The following is a 19,625-nucleotide window of genomic DNA, read 5'->3' on the forward strand; positions in this document are numbered from 1 at the left end:
CTTTGGCAGGCAAGAGGCGATGCCTCCCATCTGCACGCACACAGGTACGTCCTCTTTGCCTTTCTGGGGGGCCAGGAGCAGGGCTGGAGGTGCCCCACTGCGTGGAGGCTCGGTGCCAGCCCCCATGCGAATCCCCCTTCCCAGTCACTGAAATAGCTGCAGTCGGATGGGAAAATCTCTCTTCTTAAAGGGCAGGTGATTTTTTCTTTGGGGTGGGGGAAGATTTCGGGCTGCGCTGTCATTTCCTTGAGCTCAATTATCCATAGGAAGTCGTCCTGTTCCCCCCCCTCCTCCCTTTCCCACCGCCTCTCCGAAGATTAACTTTTGGGTTATTGTTGTTTGGCAGGTACTTTTAATTGGCTGGAAAATATTCTTCCTGTGAAGTTGCAGTTTTCTGGGGCTTGAATGAGTCCACTCTGCCATTGGCTCTGCCCAGCGCCTCCCCATTGGCTCCGCAGCCCGCGGGGGGACCGATAAGGGCGGCTATAAAAGCCCTCGGCACCGCTCCTGGTCCCCCAGCGAGCAGGAGCCAGAGGGGCCAGACAGAGCCGGGCTGCAGCACGTCCCTGAGCCTCAGCAGACTCCTTTCTGTCTCTGCCTGGGAGCGCGTATCCAGATCCACATCTTTGCTCAAGCCGAAGTGGAAGAAGAGAGAGAGATACACACATACACCCATATAAAAAAAAAAAAAAAAAAAAAAAAAAAAAAAAGGCCAAAAATCCCACCCCCAAAAAAACCACACTTAGCGGAAACTTGTCAGAGAATGCTCCTAAAGTCTGGCTTTCTCCTGCTGCTGGTGATCAGTGCATCCGCATCCTATGAAGCTGAACAGAATGACTCTGTGAGCCCCAGGAAACCCAGGGTTGCAGCCCAGAACTCAGGTAACACCCAGCAAGGAGGGCTTTGAGCCTGAACCCTGACGTGTTAAACTGTTTCAGATCTCTCTACTGCTGATTTTTTTTCTTTCCTTTTTTTTTATTTCCTTTTTTTCTTTTTCTTTTTCTTTTTTTTTTTTTCTTTTTTGCTTATAAACTTAATGGCTGGTAGGAAGAAATATTAATTTAAGGGGCTGAATCAGGAGGATATTGGTGCATAGCTGGAGAAGGAATCTTCTCCTTTCAGGAGCTGGGGCAGGGAACCGGTGTGTGAGCTGCTTGCAGGATGCAATCCATTCTCTCTCCTCCTCCCCCAGCTCCTAAATGAGTTCCATGTACTTTTTCTTCCCCTGCTTGCATGTCTCTTTCTCTCTTCTCCAATTGCAGCCGTACTTTGGTGTTAAATTCCTTGCTTTTTAGGAAGTTGATAAAAATCCGTGGCAATTTGACGGAACCATTGTTCTGCCAAACATCTGCCTATTCAAAGAGGGGGAGAGAGAAATGCGACTTTGAAGAATGCAGTAACCTAGAAACTGTCCCTTGCTAGCGTTTCTTTCCAAAGCCTGATTGCTATCAGTTAGATGGTACCATAAAACAAATCTGATGGTGATATTTAACAAACTTGCTTTTACAATGGAGGGAAAAATTGCTGGCAAGTCAGCTCTGGATGGCTCCACTTTGTGCACTAGAGATGCTTAAGATAAGTTGGACACATTGTCTTGAACAATGGGGATTAAAAATCTGTCTTCTAGTATACCGAAAAGATATTAGGTCTCTTAATTTGGAGCTTATTTTAGCTCCGCAAGGCTCTGCAGCATTATCCTAGGGTGTTTGCTCAATTTCCTTTTGTATTTGGTTGCTATAGAAACATAGGGTCTCACTATTGCACCGTGCCTAAAACAATAAAAGCTTAATGCAGACTAAGTCTGCTGCAAGCAAAGTTCTAATTTGAACCTGTGGAAACATAATTATGGGAATGGCTTGGGCGATGGTGAGGTTGTGAACTGGGGAAGAGGATGAGCTGACTAAATATTTCTCCCTTCAGGCACGTAAGCAAGAGTGGAGAATGAGGAGGGGTTAATGGGGTGATTTCTTAAAATGCTTTGTATTTTCTCTTCCTTTCTGTGAAGCTCCTGGTTATCTGGATGTGTCTTTAGGCTACAACTTAGCTCTCAATCAGGTGTGTTCTCTTCCACTAAATGCAAATCCTCACTTTTCCCACACCTCGGATCGTGATGGGAGACACTGGCTTTGCATTTCTTCCTAAAGAATGTCTCGTAACATGAGCTGCAAAAGTCATGAATATGCCTTGCACAGGCACATAAGGGGACAGATGTTCAGCTTCCCAAAAAAGGTTAATCCCTCCTAATTTCAGGGCAATCATGTGGCAATACTGCTGATTCATTGTTAAAATGCATAATATCTGCACTAAAAAAGACAGGGTGACATGGATACCCTCCTGTTCAGACTAACCACTGCCTCAATGGTGTAAATTATACATGGTCAGCTTCATTACCTTTAACTTTTCCTGCCCAAATGCCCCTTCTCTCTGTGCATCTTCAGCAATATGACCCTTCTAGGCTGTGCTTGCAAACTGCTGGGTACCAAGCTGGCGTTTAGCTGCTCATTCAAGTCCTCTGTACTGATGATTTACACGCAAACTAAGATCTTAATTTTAGCTTCTTTATGCTTTTTAGAAGAGCAGAGATACCTCCAGGGCCAGCAACCCTGGCACTTCTTCACCAGAAGTGCACGTTTCATGCCAGTTTATTGGCAGTTGCCATCACTTCAGTCTCATTTCCAAATGAGATTTGTGAGCCCGGTTCTGCCAACCTGCTCCAACCTCCCTTTGGTTTAAGACTGTGGAAAAGACCTCACCACCCAGAGCTCTTCATGGGCCCATCCTCATCACTTCTGCCTTCTTTAGAGAGAGTCTGAATGGATGCATGCGGTCAGAATGAGGTTGGGATGGACCCATGAGTCTCCGTTGAGACTCAGATGTTGCCTCTCTTTTAATCTGTACGTAACTGATGGAAGATGTTGGTAGTTGCAGTTTCCGTGCCTTGATTTCGTGGTGATCTCTTGCGTGACTTCAGTTAATAACTCCCTTTAGCAATGCCTTTGGGCTCTTTTCTTCACCTCTCCCTCCAGTCTTTCAAAGGAATCAGGCTGGTGCTTGACTGCATTGAGCGTGACCTGCCTTCGCACTGGAGAAGGAGTTTATGGCATAGGGTGCATATGTCATGTTGTGCCTGTTCCTCTCTCCGCAGCCGAGGTGGTTCGCTGCCTGAACAGTGCCCTTCAGGTGGGCTGCGGGGCCTTCGCCTGCCTGGAGAACTCCACGTGTGACACGGATGGCATGTATGACATCTGCAAGTCCTTCCTGTACAGTGCTGCTAAATTTGACACTCAGGTACAGTATAAAGAGGACATAATACCGCACCGTTATGCCTTAATCTGTGTGTCCTCATGGAGATGGGGTCTGTCCAGGCTTAACCCTTCCTTTATTGCAGCCCTTCCTGCTGTTCAGCTCCTCCTTTGAGCCACCAGTTTGATTTTTGGCTACAAATGCATCCTTCAGGGCTATTTTCTACCGTACATTTTCCACATACTGTATGCTATGTGTGAGGACTTGGCAGGGAGCATTCTGTGGGGCGGAGAGCTAAGTTTCCTCTTCAGGAGGAAATATAAACGTTCTTCTAACAAAGTAAAGCTTCTGACTGTGTGACCTGGCACAGGGCTGGGGTTTGAATTGGAAGTCTTTGGGCCTGGGAACGCACGGCCAGATCAGGCTCTCCAGGGCTGCAGTAGCTCGCGGTGGAATAAATAGGATAATATCAGAGGGACTGTGGCTCTGCCAAGGGCCCTCTTCCTTTCTGCTTTCTTCCCAACGTGTGCTCTCGCTCCCAAGGACAAAACTTAAAAGCTCTTAAAGCATCCTGAGGCTTCAGTGAACCAGATGCATTCAATTGCTGGTATGTGGTGAGTGGTCCAGCCCCATCCCAGAGGGCAGGATTGGCCCATCCCTGGTGCTGGGACTCTTAGGTCTCTTAATGCAAAGACTTCCATTGCCTAAATCTTTTGGGAACCGGAGCTTGCTGTCCTCTCTGGACTTGTGCATCGCAACTGAAACTGCTATGGATGATAACTATGCAATAATTATCATAGTATCATAGAATGTTTTGGGTTGGGAGGGACCTGAAGGTTCATCCAGTTCCAACCCCCTGCCACAGGCAGGGACACCTTCCACTAGAGCAGGTTGCTCCAAGCCCCTGTGTCCAACCTGGCCTTGAACACTGCCAGGGACGGGGCAGCCACAACTTCCTTGGGTGTTTAGGGTCCAGTTCTCTGCCATGCCTGGTAAGAGGCCTCCAAGCAGGTCTATAGTTGCAGCAGGGGTAACTAATAGCATCCAACCACAGTGGAGTATCTCTCCATACATCCCTTGCTATGATATCTGTTGCAGTTTAAGGTTTTTCTTCTGCTTCCAGGGAAAAGCTTTTGTGAAAGAAAGCTTGAAATGCATCGCGAACGGGGTTACGTCCAAGGTGTTCCTGGCCATCCGGAGGTGCTCCACGTTCCAAAGAATGATCTCCGAGGTGCAAGAGGAGTGCTACAGCAAACTGGACATGTGTGGCATTGCAAAACGGAACCCTGAAGCCATCACAGAGGTCGTCCAGCTTCCAAATCAGTTCTCAAACCGGTACGTGGAGCTTCCCTCAGCTGAAATACATCAAATGCAATAATGTGAAAGAAATGAGAGGAACCAAATTTACTAACTTCTGAAAGTCCTACTATAGCTGTTGCTTTTTCAAGTCCTTGTTCAGTTTCAGCAGCGTTCTTCTGATTCTCCCTTTGGTAAATACATTGATAAACATCTCCAGGGGAGAATCATAAAATGGACTAGAAATACATTACTTCAAAGCCTGGAGTTTGTTTAAATGTTGGTTCTTTCAGTCTGAATGCAGAATTATAGTAAACAGAGCTTTCAAATACCAAACCCATTTTGACCAATGTAGCATCTCTGGCACATTGAGTGCTTCAGAGCTTTATAACATATTGCAACTTCATTCACTCCTTCAGATTGCAGCCACCCCCTGCCTTGGGTTTATTTGGCACCTGGAAAATGAGAACTTGCCCTCTGACTTACCATGGCAGTATGAAGCACAAGGAAAGCTTAAAAGGAATCAGCAAACATGCTCCTCTGTAACCTTATTCTGCCATGCTCCAGTAGTTCATATTTCTAGGGATAGTCTGGTGTTCTTAAAGGTCTCTTTTAGGGTTGTCTTCACCCCTGTTCCTTCTTGTCTGCAGAGACGGGCACGTCATGCTGCTCTCTGGCACCTTTATCTGAGCACTGAACTGCCCTGTCCCCATCCTCCAAGGACAAGGGACAGAGAGAGGCTTCAGCGAGCTGCTGCAGTCTGCGCAGTCATGCTGCAAGGGCAGGGATTTCTTCCTCTAAATCCTGGAACAATCAGTGCTGAGTCTTGTGATTGGGATAAAAGGGATCTTCTTGAACACTTTGTGTAAATACGCTCTAGAATTTGAGTGCAAACAGACCAAGCTGCAATTTAACATGTTGGCTGGCTGTGGAGAATGCTACAGCCCCTCTGGGGTGGCTGATTGACTCGATCTAGAAGCATCGTAAGCCTCCAGACCTATCCTAGGACAGGTACGCAAGTGATATATGGATGTTGCATCTCTGACCAGTATCAATTTATTATGGCAAACTCTATCATAAATACTGTATCCAGAAAATTATACATGTGGGAAGGTGAAAATTACATTTGTGTGTCTTTTCCCTCTTCCCCCAAGCAAATTAGGAAAAGGTTTGCTTCAGCATTCACCCGAGGGCTGGAATGAGGAGCAGGGAGCACTGTGGCATCAGAAAGAGCAGTTCAGGTTAATCTTACGGACTGTAGAGTTAAAACAGCCTCTGGTGGGGCCATAGGGCACTAGGGTGAAGGGGAACATGGGGCCACTTGGGCAAGGGGGGATGCAGTGGTAGCAGCAGCAGAGTTATACGTGTTGGGGATGTTCCTCTCCAGAGGACCAAGCCTGAGCAGGAGCTGCTGTCTCCCCAGGCAGAGGGAACTCCTCCCCCACCGCCGCCAACCCTTCTTGAAGCCAGAGGATATTATGACATGTTGAGTAACAAAAGCAGCAGGATTTCCCAGCTAATAGTTTACATTGAGGTCTCCTAAAGCATCCTGCTTTCCCAGCCCCTGTCCCAACATAGCCACAGAATAAGAATGTGCCACTTGGCCTGGGACACTGAGAGGAAGTAGTTAAAGGTCATAGCATCTTCCTGTGATTTAATCTCATGGCAGGAGCAGGAGGAGAGGAAAGCCTTGTTGCCTTGGCTTGCAGTCTAAAGCACTAGCAGGCTGTTTGATTGCAGCTCCAGCTATGGAAACCACCAAGCTTTATCTGTATGAAGGAGGTGGAGGCAGCGCAGCCAAGGAAGGTGGATGGGATCTGCTCCTCCTGTCCTGTTAGACTGGGACTGATTTAAGCTGGATGCGTGGCTCGCACAGATGTATTCATCATCAACCACTGTGCACGCTTCAGACCTTGATATTAGCCCTGCCAAGCCGTGCTTGCACTGTGCTCCCCCGTGCCAAAGCCTGGTCCTTTTGTACTTCAAGAGCAGCAGAAACTTTAACCTCACCTGACCTCCACTGGCTGCTCTAAAGGCCAGAGCTGAGAGTTAGGAAAGAGTTTGAATGTGAACTCTCATTTCCCTCTTCCTTCCCCTCCTCCACCTGCAGGTTATTCTCTTCTCCGCTCCCGTGGAAAAATGTCACCGTGACCTTAAAGGCTTAAAATAAGTTCCCTGATGTCCTTCCAGGCAGGAGTAGCCCAGCAGATACAGGAATGCTCTTCTTCTCCCAACTTTCTCTCCCTAGGAAGATGCTCTCTTGTACAGTGAGGTCCCACTTGCCAGCTTTGCTCTCCCTGCCCTGTGGAGGATCGTTCCTTTGAACACTATTCTCTGCTCAGCTCAAGCAGTGCTGGTGAAACAGGTCAGCACAAATTCCTGGCTCCCTCCTTCCTGGAGCAAGGAACGTGTGCTCCAGGCTGCTGGAGGGCAAAAATGCAGCAGCAGGCTGGAGAGGAGGCGGGCACGCAACAGGGCAGAGTGTAAGGTCCTCACTTGTGATTTAAATGCACAGTCACTGATTGTGTGTCCTACAGATCTGTCCCCAGGGAATACATGCATCTGTCAGGCTCTGACTTGCTTGTCCATCTTCTGGTCCCTTGCTAAAGGCTGTGCGTGGAGGGAAGGGAGAGGGATGAAAGGGAATGGTGCCACAGGGATGGATATGTTTGTAGGAAGGGTTGCTCTGCCTCAGACCAGTGGTCTGCTTAGTCTGTGACCTCATTTGGTGATGGGCAGTATCTATCAGAACGATGCAATTATTTTTTTTCCTAAAGATCTAGAAACTCGGGTTGTTTAGCGGAGAGTAAAACACACACTTCAGTCAGTTACTTGTCTTAGCTCCTCACTCTCACCTTTTTCCTTATGCAGCAAGGTAACATCAAAATCACTTGTGCTTCCCTCTGTGTGTCATGAGCACATGCATGAGCATCTGCAAGTCCAGGGCATTTGTTAGATGGAGTGAGAATATGTACATTGTGCACTGTCAAAAATCAATGATGTCAAACACACCCCGAATTACTTGAAAAACCCGATTCTCAGAGTTTTGTCGCTTGAGATCTGTTCCTACCTTTGTTTCTTTCATCTTCATAGAATTGTACAATCACAGAATGGTTTGGGTTGAAGGGACCTTAAAGCTCATCCCGTTCCAACCCCCTGCCACGGGCAGGGACACCTTCCGCTAGAGCAGGTTGCTCCAAGCCCCTGTGTCCAACCTGGCCTTGAACACTGCCAGGGATGGGGCAGCCACAGCTTCTCTGGGCACCCTGTGCCAGCGCCTCAGCACCCTCACAGGGAAGAGCTTCTGCCTCAGAGCTCATCTCAGTCTCCCCTCTGGCAGGTTAAAGCCATTCCCCTTGGCCTGTCCCTTGTAAGAAGTCCCTCTCCAGATTTCTTGTAGGCTCTCTTTAGGTATTAGAAAACTGTTAAAGGTCTCTCCAGAGCCTTCTCTTCTCCAGGCTGAGCAATCCCGTCTCTCTCAGCATCTTTGTGGTCTCCTTGGGATCCATTGCAGCAGCTCCATGTCCCTCTGGCTGGGAGCTGTCTCGGAATAACAGCTGGTAACTCTCGTGCAGGTATTACAACAAGCTGGTGAGGAGCTTATTGGAGTGCGATGAAGAGACTGTCAGCACCATCAAGGACAGCTTGATGGAGAAGATCGGCCCCAACATGGCAAGCCTCTTCCACCTGCTGCAGACGGACCACTGCGCCCAGGGCCACCCGCGCGCCGACTTCGCCAGGAGACGCATCACGGAGCCGCAGAAGCTAAAACTCTACTTCAGGAACCTCCGAGGTGAGGGGCCGGTCCCGGCGCACGCGAAGCGCAGCTCCGCCGAAAGCGCGTAACGCCTCGGCGCGGCGACGATGGGTGTTAAGGGATGCTAAGCACTACCAAAGCTGAAGTCTCTCTTCTAGAGGAGTAACGCACCCAAACCAAGTGTACTGTAGCTAGTTTTAATAACGACTAGGACCTGGTTTTAGAGTTAGTCTTTAATTCTTTTCTATTCCTCTCGAACAAAACGTTTTGCATGGAGCCGTGTTCAGTGTCTCAGCTTTCCCACCATCCAAATGTCTCCATCTCTTTTCTTCCCCACAAAAAAGACACCCCAAACAATCTTAGTCTTAACTATAACCGTACAGTAGTCAGGCCTTCAGACACCAAACTCTAAATGTACTGTAGGACTAACACCATTGAAGTCTGAAGATTTGGCACCAAGGAGAATAGCTTGTTCTCTCTTGTAGTAAGCTGGTAGGAGACGATAGATGCACTAATAACTATTGCACATCCTAAAGATGTCAATGGAATTCGTGTTATGAATCTGTGCTGGCCATGGACGAATATGAATATCATATTCCTGGTCTCTTAGTGTCGTACAGTCCTAATCCTTCCAATACAGCTCTGTTAACCCATTGATTTACCAAACTCACTAGCTGTGGATGATTCTAGTTACTATGACCTGGCACCACAGTGCAAAATGAGTTAAAACTACCCCACTAACACACACCAAATCAGGAAAGGAACATTTTGTGCTATGGAAGTGATTAAAAGAGGTGCCAGTTGATGGTTGAAGCTAGTCAGAAGGTTACATAATCTTGCATTGTATTTAAAAGCTAACATCTATGTACTGTATTTAACTGTCTAAAGCTTTAAAAGAAATCTAACAGAAACATACCCTGTCTTAAGACTAGAGTATTAAAGGTCTTGCTCTAACTGTGGTATAAATAGTTTTAAAATCTGTCATGTACTGTACATAAATTCCACGAGAGTCTGCTTAAAAGGAGCAGAATAGAATAACTTTATTGCATAAACTTAGTTTTGTAAGTTAGCTATTTCTTTTTTTTCCTGGAAACAGCTTCTCTGTCATATTCAAGAGTTCACATTCTACTCTGTGGCCTTTTTATAATGGAAGAGAGAAAAATGTTGAGGACAGAAATTACAGGGCCAGAAAGAAGCCTCTCTTCTCATAGTTAAAATAGAGGGGAAAGAATGAAAGAATTGTTCCAACTGGCCAGTTACAGACTCATAGAACAGTTTGGGTTGGAAGGGACATTCAAAGCTCATCTAGTTCCAACCCCCCTGCAATGAGCCGGGACATCTTCAACTAGATCAGGTTGCTCAGAACCACATCCAGCCTGGCCTTGAATATCTCCAGTCCTATCTCCACAGAGGAGCTGTGAGACCCAAGGCAGGAGTGCTGCTGCTGCAGAGCTCTTTGGCCTGACAAAAAGCTGCCTTGGGATCCTACGGCTTCCTTTAGAAAGTTGATTCGTGGGGAAAGGCAGGAGAAACCCCTTCCATTCTCCTCAGCTTCAGAAGCAAAGCAGCGTGCCTGCCTTTGAGAGGCACGATGCTCTCCATCTGCCTTCCTCCCATCCACCCCTTGAGCAGCCTCGGTGAGGAGGAGCGGAGCAGGAGGTCCCATGCGGTAGCCGGCCCCCCCCAGCCGCTCTGCACAGTAGCCTGATGGGCTTCAGCCAGCCAAACAAAGCCACATTGTGGCGTGCAACCAACAAGGCCAGTTCCACGCTCCAAATCCATCCCGTTAGAGTCCGTCTGCAGAGTGGATGACTCTTGCTCAACTAGTGGAGAGCTAATAAAGGAGGGATCTATTTTTCTTTTCAAAATCTAAAGCAATATAACCTCTTTTTTTTCTTTCTTTCTTTTTTGTTTAAACCACAAAGCCTTTAAACAATAACTTGCTGCTAATATATTGAAACCAGATGCAGTGGCAGCATTTCTAATACTGCTGTCTTCATTAAATGTAGCCCAAAAGTGCTGTCATAAAATTGTAAGCAGCAAAAAATGTTGCTGACGGTAGAGGGTTGTTGTTTTACTTTATTTGTTTAATACTCTGAATCGTGCCGTCCAGGGCAAGCGAGATGCAATATTGCTTGTTCTTAAATCATAGACTCAGAGAAGAGTTGGGGTTGGAAGGGACTTTCAAAGGTCATCATGTTCCAACCCCCTTACAATGAGCAGGGACACCTTCAACCAGATCAGGTTGCTCAGAACCACATCCAGCCTGGCCTTGAATGTTTCCAGGGATGGGGCATCCACCACCTCTCTGGGCAATCAGACAGGTATATATAGAGTCCAACACCAAGAAGTTTTGCAAGGTGAAAACCAAAGCCCCCCTGAATATCCTGACCCTGAAAGTCTGACTTATACTTAGGAACTGATCCCAGAACTGTGTGTGTGTGACTTCCCACCTCATTACACCTCACACTGCACTGCTGGGAGATGGGCATTGCTCAATGGGGACGTCTTGCTGGGGTTTGTGCATCAAGTGCATGTTGCTGTGTGTGGAAATAGTTACTAAAAGGTCTTCACCTGGCTGGGGGCAGCATCCAAACACCACCTGGATGGGTGCACTGGCATTGCAAAGCAGCTGCTGGTTTGGGTCCCCACTGCCAATGTGGGCTCACACCAGCAGAGCTCACTAAGGGCATCGAGAAGCCACGGTTTTCCATGGAGATGCTCCTCAGGGCAAGTGGCTTCTCTGTTGCTTTGTGCATCCCTTTCTATGAAAACCCAAAGAAGGTTTATAAAGTTGGTTGACGGTTCAATTACTCCAAACCCTAGGGTTAGATTACCCCAAACCCTATCTCTTTGGGTTGTCATAGCTAATGTTCTTTTTCCACTAGGAATTTAAACTTGTTGTCGCCTAAACTTGTTGTCCCCTTCCTTGGTGGGAAGATGAGTGGGAAGATAATTCCCCTGGATCCAATTTGCTCTGGTATGGCAGGTAACCATGACCTGTGCGCACCAGAGCTCTGCCTCTCCACGCCAGCACTGCCGTTGAGCACATTTTTGAGCTGCTTTAATAAGTCACTTTTCTTTCCTCTGCTGAATTAGCAAGGAAGCCACAAGCACACGTCCGTCACGTCAGAGGGCCTGGGGGTCCCCTTGCCTAACATTGGGCTAAGCTCTCCCTGATCAGGAGAGGGGACAGGAGGTGCGAGAGGCACTTCCCATCAGCAGGGAAGGATGCCTGAGTGTGGATGGTTTGACTTGGGTGCAAGAGGTCCCCTGGGGCTTGGGGGTGAGTCTCAATATCACGTCCAGCTATTTCACCTTTGATTTAGTCTCTAATGCTTTATTTTTTTAACCTTGCATTCATGGCAAAGTGATTTCTCTCGGGGGTGGGGAGGGGCTTCTCTAGAAACGTTTGCATGATTCTCATTGTGATTTGTTTGCACTTTAGATGTTTTGTGCCATTATAAATTTGCATTATTGTATTTATAATTTAAAGATACTTAGAAGAGGGAGAGAGTTTGGGGTTTTTTGGGGTTGTGTTTTTTTTTGCTGAGTACTGGAATAAACAGTGAGCATATCTGGTATATGTCATTATTTATTGTTTAAATTACATTTTTAAAGCTCAGTGTGTTCATATAAAGGTTATTTGAAACATATCATAGTAATGAGAAAGATTCAAGTTATTTTCTTTGCTTATTTTTATAATTAAAGATGCATAACATAATGAGGCCTATGTTGGATCTTCTTCTGCGATGAAATAAAATGTCAAATTTAAGGGGTTTTGGTGTCTGACTCTTTCATTGAACCTTACTGGGATTGCTGATGGTGAGAATACCAACAAGAAGCTGCTACACTTACCTTTGACTGAGCATTGTGGCTTTTATGTCTCTTCTGGATGCTGAATGTCTTGGGTTTGGATCCTGGGGTTGTGGGTGACATGAAGGCAGAGTTCATCACTTACAAGCTGGACAAAATAGGGGTGAGTGTGGAGTAAAGGATTCCTGATGTAGCTTTTCAGTATCTAAACCACTATGCTGACTGTGACTGGAATAATACATCTGGTCTGACCAAAACCTGGACCCTGTAACATCCAAGGGCAACTGGAAATCCCAGTGCTAATAAAGCTCCTGTGATGGGTCTCTGACAGCAGCCTGACCGTGTAACTGGTGTCATCTTCACCCTAGACTCATTTGTTAATCAGTGCATTCATAACACCACTGTCTTTGCTGTGCATGGAAATGTGCATTTGCACGTCATTCAGGAAAGCTCTAATTTCCAGTGGAACATCAAAAACAGATTAACAATCACCAGAGGGAGACTGGCAGCCCCATCCAGACTTGTTGCTCCAAAAGCTACTCCAAAGTTTAAATACTATTTCCTCCATCATATAAGAGTAAGACTTGTTCAAGAGAACCAATGAATAAATATTAGAAATATAGTTGAATTAAAATAAATCTCTTCTTCCTCTTGCTTTGGCCAGGAACTTAGGAATCACCTTACCAGAGGCTATTCAAACTTTGCTTTTATTGAAATCCCATTTTAGTCAAAATGGAAGTTCATCCTAAGGCCCAGTAAGTCACCAAAATCAGGATTTATCATTCTTTGCAAACAACTAAGCTGCTGTGGTTCACAGCAGTGGGAATTGATGAGCCCAAGTGGCTTAGGAATGGATGTCACCCTCTGGCTTTTTAATTTGCTTTTCCACTAGGAGGAATCTCCAAATCCCTTGTGGAACATGTGCCTCCACTCGCCCAACTGTAAATCACTGCCTGCCTGCTAAATAACACCCCCACTTACCAGAAGCCAAAGCAGAAAAGGGAACAGAGAAATGACACCAAAATTTAGGGATAACCATTACATTGCTAGAACCAAATGCAGTGAACTTTGCTGCTGTTGGATAAAGAATACTTGGGAAGAGTACAGATGCCACGGCTCCAAAAGCTGGCATCCACAGCTCTCCTGTAATGAATAACGGCTATAAAATAATTGCTGTTGATACAATATACTATTCATATGAAATCTTCATCAATCTCAGCCTGCATGGCTGCCTCCTCAGCAAACCACATCCATTCTTGGAGGATGCAAGGATTTTGCCAGCCCAAAGAACCTTGCCCCAATGCACAGAGTCACACAGAAATGCAGAGTTTTCCAGAATCATTCTACACAACAAATTCTGTTTGAAAACCTGCTCATTCTGGGTTGGGTTTTGTTCTTTTTCCTCTGAGTGCTAAAACTTAACCCTAAAATGAAAGGAGTAAACGCCATGAGAACTCTTCAGCATGGTTCAAAGCAAGATCACCTGCAGCATCTTAACACAGGTTTTTGTTTCTCCTCCCTAATTCAAGACCCACCTCGTGGTGGGGATTATGTGTCCTATGGGTTAAAATGTCAGCAATTCATTTACATAGCTTATAAAGCAGGCAGCATGAGTCAAGTGCAGGTGTTTAAAACAAAGGGCGTTCATCAGGCTGTTTGGAGGGTATTTGTTATTATTTTATTACTTTTCTCATTCTTCATCTTCTTCTCCTTCTTCTCATTCTTCTCTTTCTTCTTATTATTATTGGAAATTTCATCATAAATTTGTCCCTTGTGGCCCCAATTTCAACAATACTTCTGAAGTGTAACAACTTCTCGAGAGTTAATAGAACCAGGGGTTTGCTGTCAAAGACTTGGCAGCAGCAGGGCTCTCCTCAGACCTGCCACCACAGTGGAAGGACTGTGCAGATGACAGCCCCAGAAAAGGAGATCTCAGCTTGGTGGCAACAGGGTGCATTAAAGTCCTGGTTATCATCTTCAACTGGAACAAAGAACCCCGGAGTTAATGTGATTTGGCCAAGGCCCACAGTCCATGATTAACTGATGTTCTTGTCTTGTCCTTTTTCTTCTCTTTTTAAAGTTTCACTACAAAACAAGGCGAAAATCATTTCATCTTTTCCTGGTCCTCACCCTTCCTGCTTGCTTTGCTCAGAGCAAGGGGAGAGAAAGAGAAAGAGCAAGAGCAGGAGAGGAGGAGTGTGAGCATTGGCTCTTCCAGTGACACTGGGCAAAATGACTGAGAGTGAAATTTGGGAACAGGCTTCACTTCCTGCCTCCTGTGAGCTTAGACAAATAAAAAGCAGAAAATAACCCCTTCCACAATATAATAAAGGACATTGTCTTTGCCATCATGATTCAGCCACTACAACTGGGAATATGAAAAGAGTTTAAATAATAAGTACGATGCTAAAAATATAATCAAAGTGCAAACAAATGGACTTCACAGTGGTCGTTCCCATCACATGAGATGTGAAAGGAAAAGGCAGAAGAAATCCAAATGGATGCAGATTTTAGCATGTCATAAACCAGGAACTCACAGTCATAGGACACCAGGCGATATGAATGCAATCGAGATCTTTCTATAGCTCCGTGTAAAGCAATGGCCAAAATTATATTGATGGATTTTGGGGGGTAGCACTGCTTCAAATCACTATTACATGGCTGTTCACAAATCACTTTGGAGGGTTACATGGCTTCTAATAGTGACAGGGCAAGGCGGAATGGCTTTAACCTGCCAGAGGGAAGATTGAGATGAGATCTCAGGATTCTACTAAATCCCTCTTTCCAAGGCCTGACCATAGGGAGGGATTCTCAGCACATGCAGAGAGCTTACAGACAATATTGTTCAACAGCACAAGGCACTCACCAGAACTACTTTCTTTCAACACATCAGCATTTCCCAAGGAAACAGCTCCTCCTCACCTCATTCACAGTAGACAAACCTGTATTTCCAAAGGCTGGTTTCCTCCTCTAAAAAGCCAAGTCAGGTGTTAGAGATAACGTCAGGTAATTCCTGCTGTAACCCCCCTTATCACAGAGATGGGGAGGGATCCAGGCAGCAGCAGCTGGAGAACCTTAGGCACAAAATACCTGTGAGAGACACAAGAGTTTTATCCCAAGGAACAGCAGGAAAAACAAGTCCAACCTGTAGGAGCTCCTGGGAGGGGGAATGTCATGATTTTTCGCACAGATGGGATTTTTGCTCTTTTTCTCCTCTTTGGTTTATTATAGCTCGTAGCCACAAATGATGATCCCTGTTACCTGCACCTCCCCTATTCCCCCTCCAGCCTTTCCGCTGGCTGGATGGATGCTGCAGGTCCAGGAGCACAAAACTGAGATGGTCTTAATGGTTATTTAAAGAGAAAACAATTGTTTCATGGAAACTGCGTTCCCCGTATTCCCAAGCTGGGAGAAAATTCCAGTTGGTTCCTTTGAAATTCCTTCAGGGTTATTTTTCAGCTGCAGGCTTGGAATGGTTTGTGCTGCGAAAACAAATCCCTGCTCTTCTCTCAATGTGCTGTTTGGCTTGGAGTAATCAACCAGGCTCAATAAAATCATCAGCCATGTCCAGCCAGCCATGCCGAACCCAGGCATGGAATTCTGACAGTCCGAACCAGTAAAAAGAGCTCAGCTATTTATTTTTATTGCTGTGCTGATAATTAATCCTAGAAGGGTTTTTTTCAGGGCTTAAAAAAAAGCTTTTTTTTCTGACCTGTTGTTTGCTTAACTGTTTCACATGTGGTTCTTAGAGTCACTTCTATTTGCTGGCCATGATTTTCATGGGAATGAGGTGTCCAGCGGGGGGGTTCGAGTTCACATTTGTGGCTCATTATCTGGAAAAGGTCCCTTCGATTTAATCCTAAGTACTCCTTTATTCCTCCAGTGAGGAGCACAACTCTCATAGCATAGACTCACAGAGAAGCTGCAAGCATAAAACCTTTAAATATTAAATGAATGTGAACAATAAGAGGAGAATACGGATGTTTCCTTGGGGTTTTCATTCCTCCATCCCCTTTCCATGAGCACCACTCAACTCCCTGCCCCAACCACCATCCCCTTCACCCAGCCCAGGCAGGACAAGGTAAATCTTTCCTTCCTTTGGGCAAAGGCACTATCCTCAGGAAGAAGGAAGGAGGAGGCCAGGAGTCCCGGAAGCGTGCATGACGGGCAAGGTGGAGCTGCCATCGGTGAGTCAAGAGAGTCCCAACGACGCACGAGCATTTTCCTCCTCGTCACTCACACAGGGACGGGCACCCGAGCCCCGCTGACACCGCTACAGCTCTGGCTGATGGGGCTGGAGCAGGCAGATGCTTTATCACTGCATCAGAGGAAAGGGCTCTGGGCAGATCCACCCATGGGGTCCCTCAGGAGATGCACCAGCCCCAGAGCTGGATTCCCAGGTCAGGGAGCAAACTTCCCTTAAGGATGGGGAGTGGTATGTTCTGGCTGAAAAAATGAGCTTACCAGAAGGACAATATTGGTTTTTCCTCTGGTGTGGAAAGGCATTCTGCTCTGCTCCCAGCATTGTGCTGCTTTAGCCTTCCTAGGGGTGTATTTGGAGTTCATGGAGCCCATCATTAGTCACTAATCAGAGGCAAGTACTAAGGACCTTTTCCTTGAAGCATTGGGGCCCCCCGGTGCTGGGGGGGCAGGGGAGAGACATCAGCATCCAGAGGAATTTTCCACAGATACCCAGGATTTTCCCAGCATCCCGTTTTGGGGCTACTCCAGACACTGAGCCAAAGCCCACAGGTATTCAGCAGGGCTGAAAACCAGATCCGCACTGACTGGGACAATCCCAGCCCCAAACATCAGCCTTTCCTCATCCTGGTGGTCCACAGCCACCACCCACATCCCCTTTACATGAAACAGAGCATTCCAGGAGCATCTGGCTGCGACATCTCCCAAATTTCACATCCAAGCACAGCTAAAGTCACATTAGTGTTGCAGAAATCCTGCATGTGTTGGTGCCCAGCTCGGCTTCACAATCTCCTCCTCAATGTTCCAGCAGTTAACGGTTTCATCTGCCATCAAAATAGCAAATAACCCTTTATATGATACTCAAGCTGCTACAAAAAGCTCATCACTTGCCATAGAAAGAGCAAAATCTCCTCTATAACCTGAATTTCCAGCAGTTTGCTAAGCAGACACCGACCAAAAGGCCGTCAGGAGCTGCACACATCCCACTTGTGTGGCCAGGCTCTGGCAAGAGGCACGTTACTGTTTTCAGCATCCCCTGATATTCAGCTGATGGACATGATATGAATGAATTAATGAGTGAATAATACAGCGGTTTTCTAAATGACATGTGTGCTCGCAGAGGCCTGATGTGCTCTGGCTGCTTGTCACGGAGGCAGCAGCTCCTTACCGAGCCTGGCAATGTTGTTTTAACATGGTAATAAGTTGCTCACACACCATGTTCATCACCCCCAAGTGCCTTAAAAGAAGTGAGCCGACGGTCCCAGCTCACTGCCACCTTCAACAGGCAGAGATTTGAGCTCCAAAATGATCCTGCTCACCCCTGGGATAAGTCTAACTGAGCCAAACTAAGGATGGATTTGGTTTAAGCAATGACAAGGAAGAAAACACAGAGATGCTCTCTTCTGGTGAGGCAAAGGGCAAAGCCGAAGTTTGGTGCTAATCCTTACCAAACCCTTCCGGCTGTGCTGCTGGGAGCGGGTGAAGGCTGCGTCAGCCCTCGCACAGCATCACTTTGGAGGATTTCTCATGCAGCTCCAGGGCTGTCAGGAAACGATTAAGAAAGCAAAGGAAATAAAAGCAAGTCAAAAAGTTTTGATCCCGCTCACCCTCTTCCCCCACAGCGCTGACGCCAGAGAGTGGGATTATTCAGGGTCCCCTTTGAAGCCATGCTTGCGTCAAAGGACGGCACCTGAAAATGGGGAATGGTCTCGATTCCAGCCTGGATTCAAGGCAGAGTGGAGCAAGGGCTGGTTTGGGGCAGAGCCTCATGTCTGCAAACTCTTGTGTGGTTTGTTCAGCCGCTGGTGCCCCAGCGCAGCCGCATTGAACACTCCACGTTTCCCAGTACAGCGAGAAAACCAAAGCAAAAAGCCCCATCTCAGAGGAAACAGGCCACTGAAGGGCTGGTTTCTCCAAACCCACCCAACAAGCCAAGGGGATTATTTGTTTTCCTCCCCTCTCTCCTCCTCCCGGGAGGCTCTGATGTGTTTTCAGCTGGTTTGGCCGCCCTCGGAGCCAGCGCTCAGCCCGACGTCACCCCCCCACTGCACCTCCAGCCCCCATTTATGCTGGCAGAGCTCTAAAGATAGATCCCAGTGAAGATTATCAGCCTGAGCAGTATTAATAGGAGGCAGCTGCTCTTTAAAGAGGCTTTTAAATAACGTAAAGAAACTTTGTTGTATTTTTAAAAGCCTTTTAAGTGAGCCAAGCGACCCCTCTTCTTTCCTCGCACCCCCCGAGCCCACATGCACCAGCATCCTGAAGGGTCCCATTTTGTCACCCTTCTTGCTCAGAACCATGATTTGTGTTGGAAAGGACCTTAATATCATCTGGTTCCAACCCCCTGCTGTCTGACACGGGCTGGGGTACATGGCTCCATCCCTGCTCCACCCAACAGGAGGGTTTGTGGAGCAGGGAAGGGGTCCTATGGATTAAGCGGGTCATACCCAGGGTCTTCCCCACGCTGACACCCTCCAGCTCTGCAGTGAGACCACGCACGTGGCAAGGCCACAAGCCCTGGGACCATGAGCTGGTGTCCTGCTGCTGTGTCTGATAGCTATTTTAATGGCACGAAGGGAAATAACACAAGAGCTTGGTCTTTCCTCCAGCCAGCGCCGGCTCCAGGGCCGTGCTTCAGCCAACTAAACGGCTCCTGAGTGCAACAACAGCCTGAGAAGAGCGTGAAAGGCAAAAAATGACTATTGTGAAACTCAGGACTGTAGAAACCAGCTGCAGCTGCCGATGGCCACATCTGGATGCTGTAGCATGGCACAGACAGAACCCGCTCAGAGGCCGGGGCCAGTGGGCAGAGGCAGCATCTCTCCCCTGTTTGCTGGGAGCAGGAGAAGGATGCTCTGTGTACCCCTGGCCATGAGCTGTGTGGTCCCTGTAACCTCATCTCCCTGTTAACTGAATAATGGAGTGAAACCTCAGCTGTGCTGCTCAGCATGAAAATGAAACCTTCCAACATAGAGCAGCCTCCTGCTCAACACTGCTCAGGGCTCTCTGAACCAAACGAGGAGTAGATACCCTCAAAATCCCATCTTTATATGAAACCAGTGAGTGTCCATATGACATCCAGCATGAAAGGACCTGGGGTTTGGCTGGAGCAGGCAGCAGGCACTGCAGCAGGGCACCAACATGCTGCCTGCTTGCCCTGAGCACAGCGGAGCTGCAGGGGTGATGCTCATGCCCTCGGGCAGCAGATGCCTGGGGTTGTTAGAAATAGATGCCTGCGGCACGCTGTTACTTTTAAAGGCCAAACCAGGGCAAAATTTATTGCTGTGATGTGAAAATAGATGAGAGCACATGC

The 19,625-nt window shown here is 47.1% G+C and overlaps 1 protein-coding gene across 1 annotated transcript; it reads left to right on the forward strand.

The window, feature by feature from the left end:
- Positions 1–501: 501 nt before the first annotated feature.
- On the forward strand, positions 502–12,071 carry STC1 (stanniocalcin 1). The gene is made up of 4 exons (XM_030510176.1): positions 502–881; positions 3,146–3,288; positions 4,367–4,578; positions 8,115–12,071. Exons 1-4 carry the CDS (start codon positions 764–766, stop codon positions 8,383–8,385), a joined length of 744 nt encoding a protein of 247 aa, XP_030366036.1. The 5' UTR covers positions 502–763; the 3' UTR covers positions 8,386–12,071.
- The last annotated feature ends 7,554 nt before the right edge of the window (positions 12,072–19,625 follow it).

The sequence above is a fragment of the Strigops habroptila genome, chromosome 21 (assembly GCF_004027225.2).
Source record: "Strigops habroptila isolate Jane chromosome 21, bStrHab1.2.pri, whole genome shotgun sequence".
NCBI lineage: Eukaryota > Metazoa > Chordata > Aves > Psittaciformes > Psittacidae > Strigops > Strigops habroptila.

What these genes read in the sequence shown, in the direction of transcription:
- STC1 (XM_030510176.1), top strand. Translation starts at nt 764, where the DNA reads ATGCTCCTAAAGTCTGGCTTTCTCCTGCTGCTGGTGATCAGTGCATCC. An exon ending in GGTTGCAGCCCAGAACTCAG is followed by an intron (nt 882 to 3,145) that starts GTAACACCCAGC and finishes CTCTCTCCGCAG; the next exon opens with CCGAGGTGGTTCGCTGCCTG. An exon ending in CCAAATCAGTTCTCAAACCG is followed by an intron (nt 4,579 to 8,114) that starts GTACGTGGAGCT and finishes ACTCTCGTGCAG; the next exon opens with GTATTACAACAAGCTGGTGA.